The 23,547-nt window shown below is 38.0% G+C and overlaps 1 protein-coding gene across 1 annotated transcript in view; it reads left to right on the top strand.

Moving 5' to 3' along the window:
• MAGI2 (membrane associated guanylate kinase, WW and PDZ domain containing 2) overlaps window positions 1–23,547 on the top strand; it is a 1,168,341-nt gene that overhangs the window by 990,344 nt on the left and 154,450 nt on the right. The window contains exon 14 of the mRNA XM_027838694.1: window positions 5,084–5,332. Coding sequence (XP_027694495.1) covers window positions 5,084–5,332 — 249 coding nt within the window. The remainder of the gene's footprint in view (window positions 1–5,083; window positions 5,333–23,547) is intronic.

Genomic DNA, 23,547 nt, shown 5'->3' with positions numbered 1-23,547 from the left:
TGAGATTTATAATATAACAATAACCATTTCACCAAGTCAATTGTGGGAGAAAAAAATTTAAAAAGCACAGACAAGTTATTTAAATACAGGGACTAGGTGAGAAAGAGAAGTAGACATAAGGGTTAGAAGGTTAAGATTATGCTCTGTAGCCTAGAGATAAAAATATTTTAAGTCCTCATTGCAAAATGAGGTCATCACAAATGAAATATTATGGAGAGTGGAGAGTGGAATTGCGCAATTGAATCTAGTTTTGTGCCCCAATTACAGACACAGGTCTTTCACAATGAAGATGACATCCATGTTTCCAATTCCAACCCTCAGGGGAGCCTAACAATAGGCTGAGTGAATATATCACAACATTTTCTTTCCCTGAAAATGTGAATGTTTATATCTTTTGTAGCTTCAACTCAATCTCCCATCCTTTTGAGCATATCTGTCTTCTTGGAGCTGTGTAAGATGCATCTGAGAAGCCTCCTACTTAGCAGAATTAATATTGATTTGTAGGATACCTCTGTCACTTAAGCAAAATAATAATAATTTGTGTTCACATAGCACTTTACAGTTTACAAGGAGATTTCATTACTCTAGCTCTTAAGGTGGATGATGCAAGGGTTTTTGTGTAAAATCAGTTACTAATGCAGAGTCATTCTGAAGTGACCCCATGTTTTAACCTTTCTTTATTTTGGGTAGGTGCAGCTCATCTGCAGAGTAGCATCTTGTATGAGAGGGTAGTAGGTCAGCCAAACTCACAATCTACTCTCTTTGCTGATAATCCCATCTCCTCATAATGTGTACCTGGCAGTCGGCCCCTGAGCATGATCACTTACCACATCTTCTCATTTGAAAAGTGTACCAATCAACATACTTAGAAGGTGGGGTTAAGGTTACATTAGCTCCACATCCTCATTGAAATGTGTATGAATCAGGATTATATTTCCTTCATATGGGAGTGGTTTACTTCTGTCTATAAAAAAGCCCTGGACCTGGAGTCAGGAAAACTCATATTTCTGAGTTCAAATCCAGCCTCTTACTTAACCCTGTTTACCTCAGTTCCTCATCTGTAAAATAAGTTAGAGAAGGACATGGCAAATCACTCTAGTATCCTTGCCAAGAAAACGACTGAAAAACAACAGCAACAATAAAAAAAAGAAAAGCCCTGTCCTACAACTCCTGCTGCCTTGGTGTGTTAATAAAGGCCCAAATACAGGATTTTCCTTTTAACAATATCATCAAAAATAAAAGCAAATATGATCAGCACATCTACCTTTCAATTAGCAGGTCCTTCCCTTTCACACTTAAGGTAAAAACTAGACAGGCAATCATCTACTCTCAGGGTTTTCTTGGCAAATACATTGGAGTGTTTTGCCATTTCTTCTTCAGCTCATTTTACAGATGAGGAAACTGAGGCAAATAGGCCGAAGTGACCTGCCCAGGATCACATAGCTGGGAAAAACTGAGGCCAGATTTGAACTCAGGTGGATGAGTCTTCCTGACTCTAGACCCAACCCTCTATCCACTGAGTTTCCTAGCTGCCTCCTTCCTTATAGCTTGGCACCAAATCCAATGTATTTTGAGACTACTCTATTTTGCCATTCCTAATTCCAAATGTGTTTGCATAATTAGCCCTTTACCTCATAGCCTGGCACCAATCTGAGGCATTATTTAGCCTACTCAATTTTGCCAATGCTAATTATAAATATTTGCATTTTTTTTAACTTCTGGATAAAATAGGTAGACTGACCTGTGACTTCATAAACAGTTATATATGACTTAGTAGATAAATCCAAGGGAGCTGTCTGAGATGCATAGAGATAGTGACTAATCCAAGGTACTGTATTGAATAGGCACCAACAGTGGCATTTGAAGCCAGATCTTCCTTTGATTGCAGGTCTTCTTGATTCCAAACATCATGGTCTATCCACTGGGTAGCTACCTCTAATTCGATTAGAATATCACGCATAAAAATCAGTTGATCTCTTTGGTAAGGATGAGCTTCTTGGTGACCTACCAGTGTCCTATAACTGCTGAATGGTCATCTTCCTAAATGCCAGCTACCTTGCTGAGAGACATCCGTTTCCCCCAGCACCACAATGATGATTTCCCATCTGGCTGCTTTCCATTTTAAGTAGCAGTAAAAGAAATGATTTTAAACAGTGACCATTTGTGTTAAGTTGATCCAGACTAATATTGGAATTCCATACAGAAATCTACAGAAGGACATGAATAATGAATCAGTCATCCGGAAAAATCATTTTGTAAATAAAATGAATTTACATAGCACTTTGTATTTTAAATCGCATTACAACCTTTTTACTGCATTAATTATTCTAAATAACAGTTCATTTCACAACAGAAGAAGGCTATTGAACATATAGAATCTCATTTATCTGGGGGCAATTTGGGTTTAGTCTCATTGGAAGACAGATGGACTCACTAGATGAGTCACCTAAGTCTTTACTAACCCTAAGAGTGTATGATGTGTATTTTCTATCCCTCAAGTTTTCCTCATTTGGGGCCTGGGACTGACATGTCAAAAAAAAATTCCAGGGAGGGTTTTTAGTCCCATATTCTCAAACATTCATCCTGGTGAAAATAGAAAGACTGTGTTGTAGAGGTTGAAACAACATTTCAGTAGCAAAGGGAACTCTCCTGATTTACAGCCTTGCTGTAAATAGGTTGTAAATCCTAATGACCATCTCAGGTGGATTTAATCAGTTCTTTTCCTTCCCTTCATATAACCTTAAAGCTCAACCACTCCCCACTGTTTTTGTTGTTGTTTGTCCTTCATTCTTGAAGAGGACCAATGACACAAGGAAGGTGATGTCTTGCCTTGCAAGTGAATTGGATTGAAGTGAGGCAGGGCTGTGCAAAGTCACTATCCTCACTCTCTCCTATGGAGCCATCTGGGTCCAGTGGCAAGATATAGATGAAGATGACTGTAGATGGCCCTAGATGCAATGGGCGTCGCTAGCCTTTTTAAGCTAAGGTCTTTAGCAGGTCTCAGTTTGTCTGAGGCAATGCCCATTTCATGATTAAGGCTAAGTAAGAAGTAAGGCCAAAAAAAAATTCTGGGAGGGGAGGACCTTCAGGTTTGTGGCCAAAACAGAAACAATTGCTATTTACAGTCTGAGCCATCAAATCCCAAACAATGACCAAGTGAGGCTTGGGCTGGGACCTATTGTTGGCCAATCAGTGAGAGCCAGAGTGATTTGTGTTTAAGGCAAGGTCAAGAAATCATAAATGAAACTACTCTTGTAAGACAGAGAGAGGGAGGGAGGGAGGGAGAGAGAGAGAGAGAGAGAGAGAGAGAATTTTTCTCTTTCTCTGTTGCCAGTTTACTGACATGAACAGTTTTCAACCTCCTCAAATATGACAGCCAGAAAATGAGATCTTTTTTGTCACTGCTTGTGACATTTAATTGCTGATTTGGTCCAATAACTCTTGGAGACTTTCAATTTTAATGTACCAGCATAATAATTATTTGTTTTTCTTCCTCTTGACTATCTCTAATCACTTTATTTCTAACTTGTACAAGGACTGATAAAGGACATGTGCTTCACTAAGAAAATAACAGCTTGTCTTTGGATCATGTTTAGCTAAAGAACAAAAATTTTACAGACAGAAGTTTTCAATCCTGATTTTCTGGGGGTTTTGTGGGGGGGGGGGTTCCTTTTTAGCTGAGGAACGCTTTTGTATTTCATTTTTTTGTTACTTCTGTTCAGTTCTTCCGGACGCAAACTTTTAGTTTTCCATCTCTTAAAATATGAGATATTAAGTTTTAGAGACATATTTAAACTGAGCAATTTATAATAGGTCTCACCCCACTTATTTTCTGTGTTTGTCTATACCCAATTATTAATGCTAATAGCTGGGTAGAGTATCAGTGAAACAAGTATTTTTGCTTAAGATTTTCCACTCTTCCTTTCTTTACTTTTTTGGTTTAGTGTAGAATTATAGTTTGTAAAGGTAAAAGACTTTACAGGCAGTCTGGCTAATTATTTTTAACTTGCCAAATGAGAACACTTTCAAGAGTTCTAAATGGGGAACCAATCCACAGAGCCACGAAAGGAATAATTTGGTGTGATTATTTTTCATCTTGTTATTCCTCTGTTTGAAAAACTCCTTTTGAGTATACTAATCAAGTTGTGAGAGGGAAACGATGCAGTTATTCCTAATTACAGTGTGTTAGTTTCTTTTAATCAGAGTATCAATACCTATGTACTGAAATAGTCAGGCAAACTTCTCAGTGATGGATCAGCTTACACATGAGAAAATAGTTTTCTTTGGTTGCTAGCTCACCATCTATTTCCTCAGTTAATTTACTTGGTCCCTGTTTATCTGCTTGATTTGAGATAATACTTTTGATGAGTAAATGTTCTAGCATTTGATAAATAGCTGATTCAGAATTCAAGGTTTCCTACTTAACTGATGTTTTCATTATTGGACTTAAGTCTACAATGAATGAAATATTTTAAAAATTAATTTGTCACCCACATTTAATGTGAATTAACTTTTCTAAGACACTAGGAGACTGAGACTATTTCCCAAATAAAATTTGGTGTCTTTGAAGAGTTAATGGCAATTTATCTCACATAGATAATCCCTAAACTTCAGGTGGAGGCAGCTAGGTGCCTTAGTGTATAGAGAGCACTGTTCTGGAGTCGGGAAGACCAGAGTTCAAACCCAGCCTCAGACACTTACTAGCTGTGTGACCCTGGGCAAGTCACTTAACTTCTGTTTGCCTTAATCCATTGGAAAAGGAAACAACTAATCATTTCAATATCTTTTTCAAGAAAATTTCATGGACAGTATGGTCCATGGTGTCACAAAGAGTCAAACACAACTAAATAACAACAAAATTCTCTGGCACCATCTGCTACCATAATATCAAATATATAATAGTTTCATATATATATATGTGTGTGTTTGTGTGTGTGTGTACATGATGAGAAGATGCAAAGCAACATGAAGCAAAGATCTGAGTATTCAGCAACTAAATCTATAGCCCCTTCAAAACCCTGTTATTAGAGAAACCAGTTAGCAAGTAATATGATCACATCTTTGCAATGCTATTGTATTCCAGGGGAGCCCTGTCCAGAGAACGGGAGGAGTCCAGGCTCTGTGTCCACCCACCACAGCTCGCCACGAAGTGACTATGCTACGTACACCAACAGCAACCATGCTGCTGCCAACACTAATGCTTCTCCACCTGAAGGCTTTGCGTCCCACAGCCTACAAACCAGCGACGTGGTCATACACCGCAAAGAGAATGAAGGGTTTGGCTTCGTCATTATTAGTTCCTTGAACAGACCAGAGTCCGGGTCTACAATAAGTAAGCAGTCAGTTCTCTTGATTTTTACTTAAGAGTGAAATAGATTAAATAATGTGTTTGCTAAACAAGTGACTGAATGAAATGTGGGTTTGCATGTGAAGAGGGTCAGATCAAGAGGGAAAGAGGAAGAATGGAAGGAAGGAAGGGAGGAAGGAAGGGAAAGGAAAGAGGAAAGGAGAAAGAAGAGGAGAGGAAGGAGAGAGGAGAGGAGGAAGAGAGAGGAAAGGGAGCAGAAGAGAGCAAGTATATGTGTGTGTAAAACAGTCATAGGTGATATCACCCTTCGAAGCTGTAAGCTGTAAGCATCTTCTGCTTCCTCAATCAGTTTCCATTAAGCAACACTGTTTTCTGAGGCTATTCAGGTCTATCCTAAAGACATGTGTCTGTCAAGTAGAATATTCCTGAAGTAATTCCAATAGCTGGTCCAAAAAGCACATTGTAGGCCAGGGAAAGCAGAACAATAGTGGATAAAGTGGTGAGTTGTCTACATTGAAAACTACAAAACAGTGTCTAGGTTAACCACAGCAATGGTTATATATTTGAACAAAGGGCTCATTATATTGGAAGGGACTTGATGGCAAGTAGAAGGGGATAGAGTAAATGGTCCTCCTTTTATGCATGAACTGAGAAGTTTGATAATTCCTAATGTAGATGCAAGTGACAAGACAAATGGAACTGATGTGGCCTAACCATGAAAAAAAAAAAGATTGCCTCCATTCTATCCTTATAAATTTACTCTTTGTTTTAGTTAATGGTTGTGGCACTCAATGTCATATGCATAACTTTTTTAGAGGAAGTAAAGATCAGGTGGTACCAAAGCCATTCAGATTTGAGCAAAAATGAGAACTTGATTATTATAAAATTAACATTATTGGAAAAGTACCAGGCCTAAATGGAGAAGAAAATTGCCTTGCTGAGCAGCACCAATGACAAATGCGTGAATGAAAACCACAGAAGAAACATTCAACCACAGCACATACAGCCAGGGAAAGAAGTCCATAAATCTGAAAGTACAATTTCATTTCTCTTCTTCTTCATGATAAACTGTAGGAATAAATCTGATCTTTACATGCAGATTAAAAGCTGGATTTTTGTCAGTATGATGGAGTCACCAAGATTAAAAGGACACAAGACTAAAGATCCCCATGAATTATATAAACACCCCACCAATAATTTAGTCTTGTCGAGATATTCACAGGAAACTTTAACAGCCATTCCTTTCAGATGTTTATTTGGCAGAGACAAATCTAAATCAAAAGCACGGTATAAACAAGGCTAGTGAAGGGCTCTTACCATCATGTTCATCGGGGAAAGGTGGCAATAACTAATGAAATTAAAGAAGAAAAAGGATTAGATCCAAAATAGAAAGCGTACTAGTATCACAAAAGTGTTAAATATGGCATCCAATGGTGCATTTTTACCCAGGTTGTCATTTGGATCCATTTCTAAATAGAAATAATAGAAATGTGAGTAAATTCATTGCAAACTGATGCAATAAAAACCTTTCTACTGGTAAAGCATTCATGGATTAGATATGGAAAGGAATAGGTCTGCATTCTCCAACATGTAGCCTTCCAAATAGCACTTGATCATTTCTTTTCAGCAGTGTTAACCAGAACTTGAAAGAACAAGGTTAAACTCTTCTAAAATGAGTGTCATTTTCTGTGTCACCTGTGAGGAGGAAAACATCCTCCTGGAGTTCAAAAGGATGCATCTTGTCTACCTTTTCCTCCCTGTTTCATTTTTTTTCATGATTAAGGACTCTGAACTATTCATTGCCCTTTGCTCCCCAGGAAAAGCAAAGACCGTACCAATAACACTTAGATTTTGTAGTTTATAATCAGCAACATGCCCATAAAAAGTTCCAAAGACTAATGAATGTTCTTTTGGAGGCTGTGTTTAACACTGAACCTCTATAATAATCTTGAACTCTAATTTTAAAGAGTAATGCTAAGTGCTTCATGAATGTTAAAGTATCTATTTGGTTCCACAGAGCCTTCATCAAAAATATCAAGGGTCCTTGTATTCCACAACAACATGAAACATAGAAGCTGGCAACTCCAGAATTGCAACCATTTCTCAGGAGGTTCAGCCTTTTTCTTAACACAGCCCAGGAGACATTACACATTTAATGTTGTTTTCTTGCCTGCAAAGTCCATTTTCTTCCAGGATGACAAGCAAAGCTTAATTCGTGTCCTTCCAAGGAATGTAACATTACTTCTAGACCACCATACCTGTTAGGAATAAGATCAACGTATACCCAACCACTCAATCTTTTGTACTGTTCTCTATACACCACTGGGAGTCAATTAAATTGACCATTAGTCAACATCATCCACTCTCTCAGGGCAGTTAAACTCCAGATGCTGACAAAGGCCACGGTCCCATCCCTATGTGTCAGCCTTTGGGAGAATTTTCAATAGCAGAAGTTACCTGTCTCTTTCCCAACTACCCCTTTGTCTGTAGCATGAGGGGACACCTCCAGTGAGACAGAGTAGCCACAGCACTGTCTCACCTTACTTCTTCCTACTACTATAATGCGGTTTAGCACTCACGGTATGGCTCCCAAAAGTTGACCACATAGTGAAATAAAATCATAAAATCATAAAAAATATATATAAGCCTTGTCTTACAGGTCTTAACTGGAACCGGACTCCCCTTTACAACATTTGTAACAGGACAGAGGATTCACCATCTACTAAGGCAATCTATTGAATGCTTGTACATTTTTAATTACTATGAAGTTCTTCCTTATGTTAAACCAAAATCTGACTTCGTGTAACTTAGAATGATTTATTCATTCCACCAGTCAACACAAATCTGTTGAGTACCTACTATGAGAAGAACACTGTGCTGGGTGTTAGAGAAATTAAAAATTTTAATGTGAAATAAGCTCCTTGCAGAGCTTGCAGTCTCTGGGTGGAATGAGGAAAAGAAACAAAGCAGGTAACTATAATAAGCATTTTATCTTAAGTGTATTAGAAGTGCATAACATGTGAAGTCTAAGTGAGGAGGTCATTACAGAGGAGTGTAGACATGCCCTCGGGTCCCAGAATTGAAAAAAGACCTTAAAAGTCTTGTACTCCAACTCTATCCTGAAGCATAAATTTCTTGTATAACTAAAACAATAACTTACTATCTGCCAGGCACTGTGCTAAGTGCTTTAAAAAATATTGTTTTATCTGGTCCTTATAACATGTAGGTGCTACTATGATCGCCATTTTATGGTTGAAGAAACTGAGGGAAAGAGAAGTTAAGGGCCTTACCCCAAGGTCACACAGCCTGTAAGAGTCTGAAACCAGATTTGAACTCTAGTCTTCCTGACTCCAAGCCAGGTGCTCCATCCACTAGTTTCCCATACTAAGAAATTCACATACCAGGCTCAAGGTTTTGAAATTGACATAAAGCCTTGTTTCACTGCAAGCCATTCTTTCTCTAGTATATAAAAATATAGCTATTTTATATGTATATAGAGATAGATGTATATGCACACATACATATACATACTTATGTATTGTATATGGGTATGTGTGTGACAACTCCAGTATATCTGTATATACATGTACATGTATAAACATACATATATGTGTCTATGTATTTATATCAGGGAAGAAGAATGAGCCAGAGAACCTGTATTTAAAAGTCCCCTTCCAGATGGCTATAGGGAGAGCTGATAAGCCTCATCACCAAAGGCATCAACTCTACCCAGGGAAATGAGGCATGAAAGGCTACTGGCAATAGATGAGAACTAGGTTTTCTTTTTTTTAATTTATTTATTTTTAATTTTCAGCATTCACTTCCACAAGATTTTGTGTTCGAAATTTTCTCCCCATCTCTCCCCTCTCCCCACCCCAAGATGGCATGCATTTTGAATATCCCTTCCCCTGATCTGCCCTCCCTTCTATCACCCCCCCCCTTATCCCCTTCTCCTTCTATTTTCCTGTAGAGCAGGATAGATTTCTATACCCCATGGCCTGAATATCTTATTTCCCAGTTGGATGTAAAAACAATTTTTAACATTTATTTTTAAAACTTTGGGCTCCAAATTCTCTCCCTTCCTCCCTGCCCACCCACCCTCATTGAGAAGGCAAGCAACTTGATACAGGTTATACATGTAAGTCATGCAAAACACTTCCATGACAGCCATGAGAGAACTAGGTTATCTGGACAGCTAAGAAGTTGCATTACTGTGGCATTTTCAGAAAAACAACTATAAGAATTATTTACCCACATGAAACCACTGGGGCACGAAAAGGAAAGCCAAGTAATTGTCTCTAGGGACACCTCCCCATACCACATATTACCAGCCGAACCTGGCACTTTGTCCCCAGAGGACTAACTATTCTCTCTTTTCAATTTTTTTTGACAGTAATGAAAGCTTTTGAACAGAAGTAAAGCAAATTAAATAAAAGAATAAAAAGCCAAAACAACTCAGGAGTCAGGTTCTGAATTCATTCAAAATTGGATATTTATTAATATGCCTACTAACAACTCACAGCACTTTAAAGTTTATTCAGGACTTTCCTTATGTCAGAGTCAGCATGATGCAATAGGTAGAAAGGTACACTGAGCCATGAAATCCTGGATTCAAGTCCTTCCTCCAACCCACACTGGCTGTGTGACCCTGGGCAAATCACTTAACCCCTCAGTGCCCTAGACAACTCTCTAAGACTTTACATTGCGAAAAAAGTTCCAACCTGAATTAATAAAAGTACTTTCCAGGAGCTCCCTTTACCAGAAACATCACAGGGTTAATCTCTATCCCTATCCCTTCCTGAGAATGTCCCTTCTGTAGGAAGCCTTTCCTGATCTCCTTCAATTCTAGTACCTTCCCTCTGTCAATAATCCCCAATTTATCCTTCATCTAATTTGTTTGTAAATAGATGGTGATACGTTATCTCCTGCTTTACAGAGTGACCTCCTTGAAAGCAAGAACTACTGATCTTTTGCCTTACTTTGTATCTGTAATGCTTAGCACAGTGTATGGCCTATAGTAGGTGCTTAATAAATGTTTATTAACTGACTGAAATAGATAATGCAAGTATTACTATCCCATTTTACAGATAAGGTAACTGAGGCTCAGGAAGGTTTATGTGCCTTTCCCATAGCCATATTGCAAGCGTCAGAGCTAGAAATCAAACACAAATTTTCTCACTTTAAGACTATTGTTCTTTCCTTTGCAAAAAGAGCACACACATTATTAAAACATCTTGTTTACCAGCAAAAGAGGAATTCCACAGTGGAAATGATAAATAAACTATTCTTATTTCTGTAGGGACCAATGATTCAGTGTATGTCTGTAAATATATACATATACATGTATGCATTTATACAGAGAGAGAGAGGGAGGAGGCGGGGGGGAGAGACAGAAAGACAGACAGAGAAAGAGACAGAGACAGAGAAAGTATGATATAGTAAGGCACGAGAGTTCAGAAGACCCAGTTATTAGACCTGGCCCTGCTACTTAAGTGATTGAATAAACGAGTGGAAAAGCATTTATTAAATATTTACTGTTTGTCAAACACTGTCATAAAGGAGTAGTGAGGAGGAGAGGTTGGTACAAATAGAAAAGCAGGACAGTCCCTCCTCTCCATTTCCCATTCTAATGGGGGAAACAACACCCCTCATGTTTAAGAAATGTGTCTAATAGAAACTTCAAGGGCAGTATTAGAATCTGAGAACACCTAAGGAAAGGGAGTTCACCTTTTGTCTATAAAAGAGAGAGACAATGACAATCACCAACACCATCTGAAGCAGCACAAGGATCTTAGGATTTAGAGATGGAAGAGACCTTACCAGGTTAGCCTTTCCTCATCATATAGTTAAGGAAACTGAGGCCCACTGAGCTTACATGGGTATGGAGCTGGTGGTCAAATAACCTGGGTTCATATCCCACCACTGACACTCACTGGTTGTTCTGGGCAAGGAATTTAATCTCTGAGCCTCAGTTTTCACATCTTCAAAATGGATAATCATACAGGTTGTTTTTCCCTCACCAGGTTGTTGTGCGGCTCAAAAGAAGCAATGCATATGATACACTTTTCAGACCTTAAAGTGCTGTCTATCTGTGAACGTTGTTATTGTTGTTCGCCCTATCACTGTTGTGGTTTTAAAAGACTCCAAAATTTTAAGCCAGTTTTAAGACTTTCCCAAAAGTCTTAGTGTAGTTTTAAGCTTTAATAGTTTAAAGAATTTTGGAACACCTTGTACATGCTCCAAATCACTCTCCTTGGTATTCAAATAGACTATTGAGAGCTCCATTTTTTTCCTTTTTGATTGTGGTTGGCCTGGAAATACTTTTACACTGTCTTACCTGTCAACCCGTCCTTTTGGCCTGAGGCAATACTAGACCCAGGGTCACACAGCTAGTAAGTGTTATGTGTCTGAGGTCCTATCTGAACTCAGGAACTCCTGACTTGCTCTATTCGTTGTGCCCCCTAGCTGCCCCAAGGTTTTATCACTCTTGACACCTCTGGTTTCCTGCAATATATTTACTGCCTCACTATCATCATCTTCATCTTCATCATCTCCTCCTCCTCCTTCTTCTTCTACATTTCAAACTGTGCTTTGTGTCTCCCTAAATTTCCCTCTGCTCAGCCCTCAGGTCAGCACGTAGCATCAGTTTGTGGACATTCCTACCCTGCTCAGTCAATTCCAGTGGTTCTTTATTGACTCAAGGAGAAAATAAAGAGTCCTCTTTTTTTTTTTTTTGAAATTTAACGGCCTTCACAGTGTGGTCCCAACCTTTCCTTCCAACCTCAATAAACATTTTTACCCTCCCCCATTCTGCAGTTGAGCCAGACTGCCCTGCTTGCTTGCTGCTCACTGTGATCCCCTACTTCCTTGCCTTTGCACTGGGGATCCCTCCTGTTTAGAATGATCCCTCTCTAACCTCTGCCTCAAAGATTCCTTCAAGATGGTACCACCTTCCAACTACATGAAGGTTTTCCTGATTCTCCAGATGCTCTGCCCTCCTCCCCAAACTACCTTTTGTTTAATGTCTTTATATTTATTCTTTCTATATATATATATATATATATATTTATATGTGTACTCACATACATTGTATGTATGTGTGTATGTGTGTGTATGTGTGTGTGTCATTGTATTTCCCATCCAAATGCAAGCTCTTTGCGAATAGAGATTATTTCTCTCCTTGTATTTGTATCTCTAATACCTAGCATAGTGCCTGGCACATAGTAGGCATGTAATAAATGAATGTTAATTGATTCATCGCATCCTCCTCATACAACCATTCCATTATACAGTAGTTGTATATCAGCAAGTTCCATTTGGGTATCAATATTTTGGCCAAAAGTAAGATTATTCTTATTGACAAACTTGGTTATGTCAATACAAGATTAAATATGACTCAGTGGGGATGAAAATAACCAAGAAGCCAAAATTTCTATCTTGTGTCTCACAATGACAGAGAAGGATGGAAACTATCGAAACACTTGTGTATTCAAACAACTCAACAAGTATTTATTATGCACCTATTCCGTGATAGACACTATGCTAGAAATGCCAGGAACAGAACAGAGGTCTCTACACCATGTTCCTCAATCTGCCCAAGGACTTTGATACTGTCAGTCATAATGGCTCATGGAAAATCATGGCAAATTTTGGTTGCCTGCAGAAGTTCATCATAATTATGTGTCAGTTTCATGATAGCATGCTTGCATGAGTTCTAGATAATGAACCATGCTCTTATGCAGTCCCACTCACCAATAGAGTAAAGCAAGGCTTTTTAGAATGATGTTTACAGTAATGTTGTCAGACACTTTCAATGAGGATGAAAACGGCATCAAAGTCAGCTACAGCACTGACAATGAATTATTTAACTTAAAAAGGCTACAAACCAAGACTAAAGCGGAGGGAGAGTTGGTGCATGATATTTTGTTTGCCCATGATTGTACACTCAATGCACCCTCTGAGGCTGAGATGTAACCAAGTATGGCTTGATTCTCTGCTGCTTTTGCTAAAATTTTGGCCTAACAATTAACACCAAGAAAACAGAGGTTCTCCACCGGCCACCCACACCATCCATACATGGAACTATCAGTTACAGTAAATGGAGAAATATTGTCTGCTGTGGATAAGTTCACTTACCTTGACAGTATATTTTTCAGGGATGTACCCATAAATGTTGAAGCTGATGCACACATTGCCAAAGCTAGCTCATTGTTTGGGAAGCTCCAAAACAAAGTGTGGGAAAGAAGAGGTATTACACTGTCTACCAAAGTAAAGGTCTATAAAGCCATTGTGCTGACCTCATTGTTGTATGCCTATAAAACCTGGACAGTATGCCAGTGCCATGCCAAGAAACTGAATCACTTCCATTTGAATTGCCTTAGGAAGTTTCGGGAGATTACCTGCCAAGATAAGATACTAGACACTGAGGTCCTTTATCAACCTAAACTGTCAAACATTTGAACTGTACTGCAGAGAGTGCAACGCTGGGGGGCTAGCCACATTGTTCAAATGACAAATGTATGTTTGCCTAAAAAACTATGTTATGGAGAACTCATACAAGGCAAGTACTCACATGGGGGTCAGAAGAAGCAATACAAGGACACTTTCAAGGTCTCTCTGAAGAATTTTGGAATCAAATATGAGACATGGGAGACACTGACATAGGACCACCCAGCCTGACATGCCTGCATCAAAGGAGGTTCTGTGCTCTATGAGCAAAGCAGAATTCCAGTAGCTCAAAAGAAATGTGAAATGCACAAATTTAGAGACATCTCCACTCCAAATGTTCACATGAACTATTTGGGCCCAACCTGTGGTACAGCCTTCCAAGCTTCTATTGGTCTGATCAGGTACAGTTGGACACACTGTACCTTGACTCCAACATAGTGCTGTCATTTTGAACCTCTTTGAGAACAAAGGATAATAACCAACCAACCATATCTGAACATACATATGTCATGTATATGTGTGTATGTGTGTATATATATGTGCACATATGTGTCATTGTATTTCCCATTCAAATATAAGCTCTTTGGGAATAGAGATTATTTCATTTGTTGTATTTGTACCTCTAATACCTAGCATAGTGCCTGACACATAGTAGGCATTTAATAAATGCATGTTAATTGACTAATTGTATCCCCCTCATATATCCATTCCATCATACAGTAGTTGAATTTCAGTAAGTTCCATTTTGGTGTTAATATTTTAGCCAAAATTAAGATTATTCTTATTGGCAAAATTGGCTGTGTCAGTCAATACAAGGTCAAATCCATGACTCAGTGAGGGTGAAAGTAACTGAGAAGCCAAAATTTCCATCTTGTGTCTCACAACCACAGCATGGAAACTGTTGAAACACTTGTATATTCAAAGAACTTGACAAGCATTTATTAAGCACCTATCCCATGATAGACACAATGCTAGGCACTAGGGATACAAAGACACAAATTAAAGAATCCTTGTCCTCAAGGAGCTTATATTTTACTGGTAAAATCCCAACATATATTCAGATAAGTTAATAGACAGTGTATAGAAAGTAATACAAAAGAAATTTCTAAAAGGAGAAAGCATAATTAACTGAAATGAGGGGTATCAGTAAAAGCTTCATATAGGAAGTAACATTAATGCAGCTAAGTGGCACATTAGATAGAGCACTGGCCTTAGAATCAAGTGAACTTGAGTTCAGATCCGGCCTCAGACACACTTAACTCTGTTTGTCTCAGTTCCCCATTTGTAAAATGAATTGGAGAAGGAAATTGCAAACTTCTCCAATATCTTTGCCAAGAAAACTCCAAGTGGGGACATGAAAAGTCAAACATGGTTCAACAACTCAACAACAACAACAACAGGAAATTGCAATGGGTCTGTATCTTGAAGGAAGCTATGATTTCCTGCGGGATAAGTGAGAAGGAAATACATTTTGATCTAGGTTAGTACATCGTGTTGAGAGGTAGCGTAATATGGTGGAAAGGGCTAGACTTGGGTTAGGGAGATGACCTCTGACACTTGCTACCTATATGATCACAGTTAAAATTGATAAGCCTCAGTTTCCTCATCTGTAAAATGAGGGGCTTTGATTTGATAGCTACTAACATTTCTTCCATTTCTAAATCCCTGATCCCATAAGACCTCATCTTGTCTTCCAGCTATAGTACTTGAATGACATTCTGAGCTTCCTCAATTCTATTTTCTAAGTGTTAGTCCACAAGTGTATCATTGGGCACTGTGCTGCCAAGTAGGAGAATTAACTGGCGGTTTTCAGCTCTGTATTGATTGCTGATAAAAATCTCATTCCACATTCATAGTTTCCCTAGAGTGAACTGGGACATAACCTTGGTCATTAACAATCCAAAGTGTGGTGAACTCTGTAAACATGCCCATAATATTTAGGGGTGTGTGTGTGTGTGTGTGTGTGTGTGTGTGTGTGTGTGCGCGCGTGTGGGTGTGTGTGTAGGGTGAAGATTTGGCTACGTACTTCAAGAGATGACTTCTTCATTGGCTTTTTGTCATGCTCTTGGATTGTTGAGATTTAAGAGTTTTCTAAAAAATTAAATGCATCACTTTCAAATATTTTATGACATCTTTAAGTGTGGCTGCATAAAATTGACCAAATAAAACTAGATCATTGGCAAAGCAGGTTAGTGTGATGCCATCAACTCATCTAACAGACCATTCATTGATTCGCTGATTCAGCCAAAAGACATTTCTTAAATGCCTACTGTGTTTAGAGCACTATACTAAGTCCTGGGGAAATAGAACATTTAGATAGGGTGATGAGATACCTTCATGGAGCCTATAATCTAGTGGGAGAGTAACATACAAACATATACAAATAACTACATTATGTGTATTTGTATATAGATATATAGTTATATACATACATATGTTTGTATATTCACATGGAAAAGATCCAGTCTGGAATAATGATCAAAGTGCAAGGGTTAGAGTAAAGAAGACTTGGCTTTAAATCTTACCTCTGACACTTATAAGCTGTGTGGTTATGGACAAGTCACATAACCTCTCTGATTCTCTGTTCCCTCATCAGAAAAATGGGAGTAGTAATACAGGGTGTCCCAAAAGTCTTATTATAGTTTTAAGTTTTAACTGCACTAAGAATTTTGGAATGCTCTATGGAGTATCTCTCTACCTCATAAGGAGGTAATTAAGCCACTATGAGAACAAGTATGTAAAATGTCCTGAAAAACTTTAAAAACACTCCAGAAATGTCAGTAATTTTTAGAGTTGCAAAACCTTGCAATCCCTAAAAAGTCAGTATATCTTAATGCATTTTAAGGGGAAAGCCAACTTTCTTCTTTGAGTATATATCTACAAATACCAGAATTATCACTGCTGCTCACTCCATCAAAGCCAAGCTTTCAGTTCTTCAAGGATTCGTAGTTTCACTGGAGTGAGTACTTCATCCACCAATACAGATTACAATCCTCCTTACCTTAGAAGAATCATAGATGTAGAGCTGGGAGGAGCTAAGTGGTATTTGTGAGATGAGATAGCCTCCAAAATTCATCAGTTGGTATACAACTCACTGGTGATGAGTCTCTCCGAAGAAAATTGGGCTAGTCCTAGAAAAAAGAAGACTATCATTGGATCCATACATAAAAACTTTTTACTTTACTAATTAATCAACAAATATTTATTAAGTACTCACTATGTACAAAGTACTGTACTAACTGCGGGAGCCACAAAGGATGGTAAAAACAATCTTAGCCCTTGTAGAGCTTATATTCTAATAGGGCAAGTTGCATGTAAACAACTATGTATATATAAGACATACACAAGGTAATAATCGCAGAAGGAAGGAATTAGCAGTTGGGAGAGCTAGGAAGTGGCTTTTGCAAAAGGCAGGGTTTAAACTGAGTCTTGGAGGAAGCCAGGAAAGCCAGCTGAGGGACACAGAGAGAAAGTGCATTTGAGTCATGGAAGACACTGGGGAGTTGGGAATCAGCATTTGAAGTGTACAAGGACAGTGTGAAGGAGTATGAGCAAGGGACCACACATTTCAGACATGGCAAGTTAAAGGGCTGGAGTGAAGGACATCATCCAAAAGGCATAGAATATAAAAGATATGGTGAGAGCAAGTGATAACTGATAGGCAGCCTCTACACGTGTGTTCCTTTGGCATCTTCATGACGTCGGAAGCAAGTGAAAAAAGCTCCCTTCACCATCTGTCAAGTGGGTCCTCTATGGCCAACTGACTTGTCTATGGGAAGTCATGGACAAAGATCAAACCAGAGAGGTATCTACTTGTTAAAAGGAACTTTTGCTTCAACAGTGATGCAATCCCAGATCCATTTGAGTAAATGTCAAATGCCATACTGGGGCTTAAGACATCAAATGCACAAGTTCAGGATGAGAGGTGGGGCATAACTAAGCACCAGCTCATATGAAACAGATCTTGGAAGAGGATGGAGTGTTAACCAACTTAAAATTAATAGAAATCAACAGTGTGACATGGACACAAAAGAAAAGCTGGTGTGACCTCCATATGCTTTAACAAAATCTTAACAACCATTCAGCCATTTCTGCAATGTTGTGTTCTTTTCTAGATGCCACATCTTAGGAAGGATATTTGCAAGCTGAATGGTGAGAGATGGGGATTAGTTGAAGGAATTGGGTATATTTACCAGAGAAGACCATGCAGGCCTTTTTGCATTCTTTAAATATATGAAGAACTCTCTAGCAGAAGTGGGATTACTAGTTTTACTTGGACCCAGAAGACAGAATTAGGAGCAGTGGTTGGAAATGGCCTTAGGACAGATTTAACTTTGATATAAGCAAAAACTTCCTCACAATTAGAGTTGCCTCAAAGCAAAGTAAGTTGCCTTAGGACATAGTAAGTTCCCTAGTACTGTGGATGTTCAAGTAGAGACCTGGTGATCACTTGCTGGGAAATGTTTTGTTTGAGAGGGAGATGGAGGATAGAAGGAAGGGAACAGGCATTTATTAATATGCCTACTATGTGCCAGGCACTGTGCTAAGCGCTTTATAAATATTATCTCATTTTATCCTCATAACAACCCTGGGAAATAGATGCTGTTATTATCTCCATTTTACAGATGAAGAAACTGAGATGATTTGCCCAAGGTCACTAAGCTACTAAGTGTCTGTGGCTACATTTGAATTCTGATCTTCCTGACTCCAGGTCCAGGATTCTATTCACCACATCACCTAGCTGCCTCTAGCTGTACTGTGTAATGTGATTCGTCAATTGGGTTGGGTATCACAGAATTTCTTAAAACATGTGTAATGCATGGTATATGAAAAAGATCATGAGACAAGGGAGTCTAGAAACCAAAGTGCTAATCCCAGTACTAGTAGTAACTAGCTATGTGCCTTTGGGCAGATCACTTTGCCTCTCTGAGACTCAGTTTCCTCATCTATTAAAAAATGTTGGGGGGGGGGGTTTAAGGTGCTTAGATTTCCTGGGCTCTAAGGTCTCTTCTTATTCTATATTATATGATTCTGTCAGACCAGATTTACATGATAGTATTCTACCTGGTCTTGGAATCAGAAGGAACTTAAGTCCTGCCTATGGGACCACAGGCAAATCACTTAGTTTCTAAATGCCCTCAAGTCTCTAAGATAATAAGTTTATAGAAGGGTCACTGATGTGCACTGGTAGAGAGACTTTCCCCACTGGAATTTCTCCCATATTAGTAAAATCACAGAATAAGAACTACATTATTTATATATCTATATGTTTGTGCATGCATGTATACATACGTTTATGTATGTGTGTATGTATATTATATATAACTGCATATATAATATACACATACACATATATGTTATATATCTCCCCCCCTCCGTCCATCAAGGAAGCAGCTAGAAGAAGCAGCATAGAAGAGTTGATGTTAACCACTTCCATTTTTCCTCACCTATTAACAAAAGCTTATTCCCACACTCTTTTACCAGCACTGTAACATAGCCTCAAACTATCAGGGAACCCCTGCCTAGAATTTCTACAATGACAAAGTACATTTACTCATTGCTTAAGTTATACTACAGCAGTTCACCTGTAGTTCATATTAGTTGATATCACTCACACAGCTTGTTAATGTGCTTTAAAATCAGAAGAAGAAAAAAAGACAGGCAAGGGAACACATATAACTCAAGAGAAGTTGATATTAAAGTAAATATAACTCACTGAAACCATAGCAGGGGGAGAGAAGACAACTAAATGTTTTTGATCATTGGCTTAATCCCCATAAAAATAAAGCTGCATTAACTATGTTTACTTAGAGAAAATATTAGAGTTTTTAAAAACAGTGAACAAATGAGGAAAGTGTAAAAAAAAAAAAGTTAACCACTACCTCGGGGAGGTTTTAGAAAACTTAAAGGGAACCAGAAATGTCAAGTAATCACTATAATTTTGCAGCTCACATGAGCTAAGGCATCCAGCAAAGTGCCTTGAGCTGGTGGTCAATCGCTAAATATTATTTAACCTTATTAATGATTGCTTCCTATCACTTCATTACTTCCCAATTTAAAAAACAACAACAACTTTAATGGCTCTACATTGACTACCTAGACTTCTTCTCCCGAGGTTCAATGCGCTCTTTCCTATGGCCTCAACCTCCCTTTCCAGATTGACCTTCAAAATAATAATGTTCCTAAACGTTCCAACCAAACTGTGCACTAGATGTCTTGTACTTTCCCTTCTCCATGATTCGGCTCACATCATTTCACCAAATGGATTATGCTGTTTTGTCCTCCATTCAATTCAATTCAACAAATAAATTTAGCACATGGAGTTCATTTCTGAATTAGAGTGTGGTACAATGGAAGACTTTCAACAAAAAGAGATAGGAAAAAGGGAGATGGAAAGACATTTTAGGAACTATATAAGGAGACATATAGAGACAAGAGAGGGCAGATCAAGGAAAGAGAGGGAGATTAGATCATTTTGCCTGGGATGTGTAACATCTGAAATAGAGCAGTATGAGGCAAGACTGGACAAGTAGTTTATAGCTAGATTATGGAGGGTCTTGAGTACCAGAGTTAGGAGTTTAATTTGGTTTAGTAGGCAATAGGGAGCCATTGAAGGTTTTTTTAGTGTAGCAGTAACATGAAGAGACTAGGACAATAGGAAAATTGCTCGAGTAATGGTAAAGAGGTTGGGTGGAAAGGAGAGAGATTTGAAAATGGGAAAGCTAGCGAGGAGGATATTCCAATAGTCTAAGAAAGAAGGAATAATGATCTGAACAATGATATTTTTATTGTCACTATTGTCACTATTTAATTCTCTTGTTACTTAATTCTTCATATAGATATATCTTGCCTTCTCTAATAGATGATAAATTCCTCTACATCAAGAATAACAGTAATAATAATGTCTATTATTATTATAGTTAGCACTTACATATGACTTTAAGGTTTATAAAGTGCTTTACAAACATTATCATATAAAATTCCCCCAACAACCATGTATTGTAGGTTTACCATTATTACCGCCATTTTATAGTTGAGGAAACTGAGGCTAAAGTGATTTGCTCAGGGTTACACATCTACTAAGTGTCAAGCAGAATTCAAACTGATGCCTTATTAACTCCAAGTCCATCTCTTTATCCACTACAACACCTACAGCCTGTTACCTGGTGCTACTTGTTTCTATTCTCCTATCACCCCCAGGGCAGTGCCTTTCACACAGCAGGTGTTCAATAAGTAGTTTTTAGTTCCATCTAATTCAATTCAATCGTGATGATACATTCATCCGCAGTGGAAAAAGGAAGCATATCCCACTTGAGAGTTAGGATCCTCTACGCCTCCCAGACCTAAATCATGCCATAGTTCCTTCTTCATTCCCAAAAGACAGTAAGACATATCTGTGAAAATGTACAAAACAGCAGGTGATCACTTAGGAAGGAATTGTGCGCAGGCTGGTTCTCTCACAGCATGAGAAATGGTGCAATAATAAAGTGGAACTAGAGAGATGTCCTAGAATATAGATGTCCCTATCAGTTGTCCTCATACTGTGCAAATGATTCAGTAGGCAGATTCAGAAGTCTACAGTAGCATCCCATCATACATTGGTTTAGGAAATCAGAAGTAGGAATTAAACACTCTCTGATGTGGCTACCTATAATCAGGGATGGGGTGCCTAGTCTTTCTAGCTCCTGTGGGTCTCCTGAGTTTCCAGAAAGTCTGCCTTAAGCTGCTTTCTGCATAAATTCATTCTGAAGCCTAGAAAAATAATTCATGGAACCATTAGTGGTTTTGCATAATTAGCAATAAGACCCTAGCAATAATTATATCATTCCTAATAGGAATGTTTGGGAAATATCTTAAGATACTTAGAAAAAAGAACTATCCTCAATTATTTATCCTTTCTAAAATCCACATGAATTAAATATATCATTCCCAAGAAGAAGATTTTGATACACCATTATGGATAAACAGATTGAGCATATATTAGGCACCTACTGTGTGCCAGTCACTGTGCCAACACTGGGAATAACAAAAAGTAACAAGCAAGTCGGTCCCTACCCCCAAGAAGCTTAAATTCTAGTCATTCTAATAGGGAAAGATAACACATAAAGGCCAGAGGACAAGGGAGTTGAAAGCTGGGAAAGAAAAGCTAAAACTAAAAAAGATACGAGTGATCAAGGTGACTGGCAACACAGAAGGGGAAGGAGTCTGGAGAGAGTACAGACATGAGTGAGCAGCCATTCTTTCTTCAGAATATCATATCTTCTCAATCAGAACAAGATCAGTAGGAAATATCAAGTTCTTTTCATTTCAAAATCTTGCACATTGCTAGCTCTGTTATAAAATCTAAATCAGACAGTTTCTACCAGTAAACATGAAAGAAACAGGAAAAAATAAGGCATGTGAAAGTCAAAATTTTCTACTTTCTGAAAACTGGAGTTGGCTAAAATGGAAAGAGAATACAAACATTTCCCTTTCTGAGTTCTGAAACCCAATCTCAACTAAAACTCATTAAACTGTGAGAAGGAGCCTCTGAGAAAGCTCCGTGACTCTCAGTTATCCTCCAGAATAGAAAACAAAGCAACCTATAGAAAACCTATGCATTTTAACGATTCATTGGAAGAAAGATTCAGGGGCCCTTTTTATACTGTTTGAATGCAGCACATAAATCATAAGTTTCCCCCACCACAGAATCACACTGTAGGAGGGTTTTTTGTTGGTTTTGTTGTTGTTTTATTGTTTTTTGTTTTTTGTTGGGTTTTTTGGTGTGTGTGTGTTAAGAGAATCCCCAGGCAGTAAAGGAAAGTACATGGCTTCTTATTTTTCAGCTTTTCCACTCTCTTAAAAACTTGTAGATTTGTAAGGCCCAAATCTTTCCTCTGGGCTAAGGTCCTGCAATACCTTGTTACTCAAAAAATAGGACAGGTAAAATTGTAGCGCAAGTGAGAACTTCCAATCATACATAGGCTTTACCACTCTATCAATAAACTTGCTATCACCATCCCAATTGGTTGGGGAAAATTCATGACTTAAAATTAACTCCTCCAGAAGACACATTTTTTTTAATAGTCCATTTATGGTTTTGTGTTGAAATGCCAAGTTAATACTATTTTTCCCCCCTTAAAACTGTTGTATGTGAAAAACTAGAAGAAACTCTGGTGTTTGTGATTGCATTGCCTAGGTAGAAGAGATCCAATAATCTGTCTGCATACAGTGAAAACTATATGCAAGTATCATGTTTTATATACTCCATCTGCAGTATTCAAGAGAAATTTTAAACACTGCTGAAGACTGGTGCTTTTCCAAGTTGAAAATTCACATTTTTTTCTTTTAAAAATACTATATTTCTATGCTATATTTAAAAATAGTATATTTCTGTTATAATCCATTTTTTCACTAAGGTTGATTATGATACCCTGGGTCTGTAGGCTTTTGGAGGCTTCTCCTCATACCTTGTGATGAAGCCTTTAAACAAAAAAAAAATACCTATAATATAATATTAGAAAATATTTTGGATTTTAAAACTACTATAACCCTTTAAAAATGGAAACCAGGCTTATTGTCGACTTGTTTTACTAATAAGAATGAAATATAAAATAAGCCATTAATATGGCTCTATCTTTAATTTTAGAATATAACAAGAATTTGTAAAGTTGTAAGAGAAAGAAAATTAAATCTATATAACATAAAGATCAGATGAATTATAAATTGAATGAATTTTTTAAAAAGCATTACAAATTTTTGAAAAAAAATCTGATACTCCTGCCTATCCTACCTAACCCCCTGTTTAAAAA

The sequence above is a fragment of the Vombatus ursinus genome, unplaced genomic scaffold, assembly GCF_900497805.2.
Source record: "Vombatus ursinus unplaced genomic scaffold, bare-nosed wombat genome assembly UNPS02014830.1, whole genome shotgun sequence".
NCBI lineage: Eukaryota > Metazoa > Chordata > Mammalia > Diprotodontia > Vombatidae > Vombatus > Vombatus ursinus.
The sequence above is the reverse complement of the archived record's forward strand: the minus strand, read 5'-3'. Positions and strand labels throughout refer to the sequence as shown.